Here is a 3,929-nt window from a genome sequence, read left to right on the forward strand (position 1 = left end):
TACGTGACTGAACAATGGCCGAGTGTTGTTTTCATTAGGGGAGTACTGTGGCTGTGTGTTGTTTTGTTGTTGTTTACTGTGTGTTTTGTTGTTGTTTGTTGCTATGCTCTCATCCCAGTTTTGACTTCGTGCGATGGCAAGTAAGAATGCCGAGAGCCGTTGTTAAATCAGTTGAGAGACACTACTCGTCGAGTTAACAACAGTATTTGCTTGCGCTAAACGCTGAAAGTAATTCGACAATTTTATAAAAAAAAATACATTTTACAAAATAAACGTAATATTACAAAATATATATTTTGCAAATAAATTAAAAAAAGCGAATTTATATTTTTGGAAATATAAACAAAACAACAACCTTGGAAATCAACAACAAATTACCAGCCAGTAACATTTTTTACTTTGTGTGAAAAGAAACATTCAAAGAGTACCAGTGAGAGTGCAAAGCTATCCCATTGTGAGAGAGAACTAAAGCTTTTCAAAAAAGATAAAAATAAATAAATTTATTAAAAAAAATAATAAACAATTATTTTGGAAAGTGAAACATTAAAGAAAAAATAATTGAACAATTAAATAAAAACAGTTAAAAAAACTATTAACTTGCTTAGACACGATTTATTGTGCCACTTTGTCTGCTGTGAATGCACCATCACTGTCTGTCAAATTGGAGCATTGCTTGACTGTACGAACGTCGCAGCAAGGTGGAGTAGAAAGAAAAAGCTTTGCGTCACTTGTTGTGTTTATTTGCGTGAGTGTGTTAGTGTACGTTGGGGAAATTGTCAGTGATTTTGGCGCCAAAATTTGACAGTTCCACAATAGAAAAAAGAAAAGACGCAAAAACATTATAAAAAAACAACTCGCCTGTAGAAGAAGCCGTACAAAAATAAGTGCAACAAAAATAAAAAATTGTGGAAAACAATTTTTTTGGAAATTTTGAATTGAATTTGATATAAAAGTAAAACAAAACAGAACACAAAAATGTCTGCTGCCCGTGTATTGAATCCCATGATCTGCAAAATCTCCAGCAGTCCAGTGGCTATGCGTAGCAATGTGACATGTGGACGCCAGTTGAATCGCATTAAAAGGGATCTCTTTGGCCCTGCCAATCCCGTTGAAACCACAAAGTAAGTCCAAAAAATACAAAATTCCAGCTTTATATTTTTATTAATAATTTTTTCGTTTTTCCTCTAGAATCTTCAACGAGGAATTGGAAAAAAGCCAAGAAAGAGCATCCCGTAAATGGGGTTTCGACTTCCGCAATGGTTCACCCTTGTCCGCCAATTCACAATACATTTGGGAACGTGTCTCCACCCAAGAGAATCAAAATGCTCCTGAAATGTTCACCTTGACACGTGCCGCTCATGTCCGCCCAACCCCTGCACCCAAATCACAAATGGAAATGTTAATGGATGAGCGTGCCGAACGTGAAAATCAACTGAATTTGTCACAGTCTTCGATGACCACAGATACCGACTCCTGCGATGATAGCCAAGATGAATCCATGGTTGAATTCAAAGTCCCTGCTGGACCCAATAACGCGGAGACCAGTGTCTTTGTGCCACGCAAAACACATTTACGCAAGAGACAACCTAAAATTACAGGTAATTATGAAATTTATTTTAAATATTTGAGATTGTAGATTTATATACATTTTATATATTGTAGAATCAAATCAGCAAGATTTCAAGAATTCAGGGTTCAAAAATTCAGGGTATATGCCAACACTTCTTACTGACACTACATTTAATTGCAAAATATTCCCAAGCTTTTCTCTCTCATCAATCAAATTTTGAAAATTATTCACATGGAACTGTTATATTTAAAATGTCAAAAATTCCCACACCTTTTCCTCTGTGCCCAATCAGCCTTGAAATGCTGCACGCAATTTCCTCCAAACCAATTTCCTTTAATTAGCCAGCCAACCGACGAGAAAAATAGTAACGTATTGTAAAATAAAGTAATTTCGCCACTCCAAAAACAAGTGCCGTGTGGGAAATCGATACATTTCCCATAACAATAACGAACGATCAATACCGAACTCTAATTTCCACCCTCTATAAAACAACTCAATATCATACCGTTTTTGGGAGGGTTTTCAAGCCAAGCCCTAGTAACGGTCACGAACAAAAACAACAGAATTTTTTGGGGGAGTAAAACAAATAAAACTTGCATTGCTGCATGCATGTTGTAGGCGTTGCAAGGTATGCTTTTGTTTTGCGGTTACTGATTTAATAGCTTTCATTATTTCTATTTCCGTTTTATAAGGTTTGGCATATATTTGTCTGCCATGGCAGTAGATAATGATCCCTTTTATGGACTTCAATCATGATCTCAGAATACAAAAGGGGTTGATTTTATTCAATATCATTTATTTTATCCTTGACTGGAATAAACAAAAAAATCGTAAAGCAAATCACAAGTGATTTTTTCAAGCACAGCTGTGTTGAGTTTCAAATAAACCCCCATAAAATGTAAGGTAGCTACCTTGCCGACCTTCCCCTTTTTTTCCGTATCGCTGCACGCTTTATAAAAGGTTCGCGTGGTTTGCCAAAACAACCCCTCTCTAGGGTTTTACCCATTGTCCAGTTGTGATGTGCGTGATGAATGATTTTTCATATTGTGGTAATGATCTTGTTGGATTTGAAAATCTTTCATCCTGAAATTTGAACAGATGTTTAATGGGGTGGCTAGCTTTTCCTATGAAAATTTTTCGATTATAACAGATGTTTGGAAAAACAGCCCCCTTTATCAAATTATGGAAATTTGAAATAAAATAATGACAGCCCTGCAAAGATAGATCGTAGGGATAGAACACAAATAAAAGCAGCAATCGGGTAGCAGGATTCTATAATTAAAAATTGAAAATAATTTTGACATCTCAGGAAGATTGATACATTGGACCAAATTGTTTTTTGTGTGGAAAATAATTTTGAAATCTAAAATGACAAAATTTGTCCACATTGTTTGGCTCCACATTAAAATAGATTTAAATTTCCATACATAGAACAAAAATCTGTGAATTATTTTTGAATATGGAAAATAATTTCAAAATTAAAATTTTTGAATTCTCACATTTTCCCCTTCAAAAGTAAAACACAGAATTGTCTGTCTTTTCTTCTGCGTTTAAGAAATTAGAGATTGATTTTTTTGAGTCTCTTTGTCTTTGGCTCATTTAGTTTCGTCCTGTGCCGAACGCGTGCCACTTTCATGGGTATTTCTTACTGCACCTTTGTTTTAAAAATTTGCTAATACAACAACAACAAGGATAGCAGCTAAGGCATTAAGGGATGCAATAAAAGGATCACAGGACAAGGCAATGAACTTTACTAAGGGATGAACAAAACTAATCGCCTAGGTGGTTGGGTTGAGTTGGGGATGAAAACAAAACTAGGGTCTATTTTCCAATTAATCCTTGGAAAATTTCAAACAGCAGGAGGTAGACAAATTTTCCCTTTTCTTAATTTTAGCATACGATCAAATTACAAAAATTATTTTTCTCATTTAATGCATTTTTACTAATCTATTCTCTCTATTTATTTTATTTTTAGAATACATGAAGGAACGCAAACGTTTGGCCCAGACCCCCAAGAAAGTATCCCCCGCCAAGCGTATGCGCACCAGCTCCGGCTCCTCATCAGCGGTCAGTCATGCTGTCAATGCCAATAGCATAGCAGCGCATTTCTCGCTAAGAACACGCCAGCATTAAGGATCAATAAGAAAAAAATCTAACCCCCATTATCCTGCAGCAGCTCTTAGTTTTATAAGGAACACACAAATTGATTGCAATCATATTTCAACAACAACATCAACATCGTCATTTATTTTACTTCTTAACCAAGCAACAAAAATGGATTAATCCTGGACCAAAAATCAACATCAAGGAAAAAAGTTTTAGTTTTTTCCCCTGGAAAGTCACCCTTTGCTACTACACT

General features: G+C 35.4%; 1 protein-coding gene across 1 annotated transcript; it reads left to right on the top strand.

Annotated features, from left to right (window-relative positions):
* The first annotated feature begins 955 nt into the window (after positions 1–955).
* LOC133323868 (cyclin-dependent kinase inhibitor 1B-like) lies at positions 956–3,703 on the top strand. The gene is made up of 3 exons (XM_061532768.1): positions 956–1,121; positions 1,189–1,598; positions 3,546–3,703. The coding sequence occupies exons 1-3, from the start codon at positions 976–978 to the stop codon at positions 3,701–3,703; spliced, it is 714 nt and encodes a 237-aa protein (XP_061388752.1). The 5' UTR covers positions 956–975.
* The last annotated feature ends 226 nt before the right edge of the window (positions 3,704–3,929 follow it).

The sequence above is a fragment of the Musca vetustissima genome, unplaced genomic scaffold (assembly GCF_032173495.1).
Source record: "Musca vetustissima isolate MV318-11 ecotype Yass unplaced genomic scaffold, APGP_CSIRO_Mvet_v1 utg95404, whole genome shotgun sequence".
NCBI lineage: Eukaryota > Metazoa > Arthropoda > Insecta > Diptera > Muscidae > Musca > Musca vetustissima.

What these genes read in the sequence shown, in the direction of transcription:
- LOC133323868 (XM_061532768.1), top strand. Translation starts at nt 976, where the DNA reads ATGTCTGCTGCCCGTGTATTGAATCCCATGATCTGCAAAATCTCCAGC. An exon ending in AATCCCGTTGAAACCACAAA is followed by an intron (nt 1,122 to 1,188) that starts GTAAGTCCAAAA and finishes TTTTTCCTCTAG; the next exon opens with AATCTTCAACGAGGAATTGG. An exon ending in GAGACAACCTAAAATTACAG is followed by an intron (nt 1,599 to 3,545) that starts GTAATTATGAAA and finishes TTTTATTTTTAG; the next exon opens with AATACATGAAGGAACGCAAA.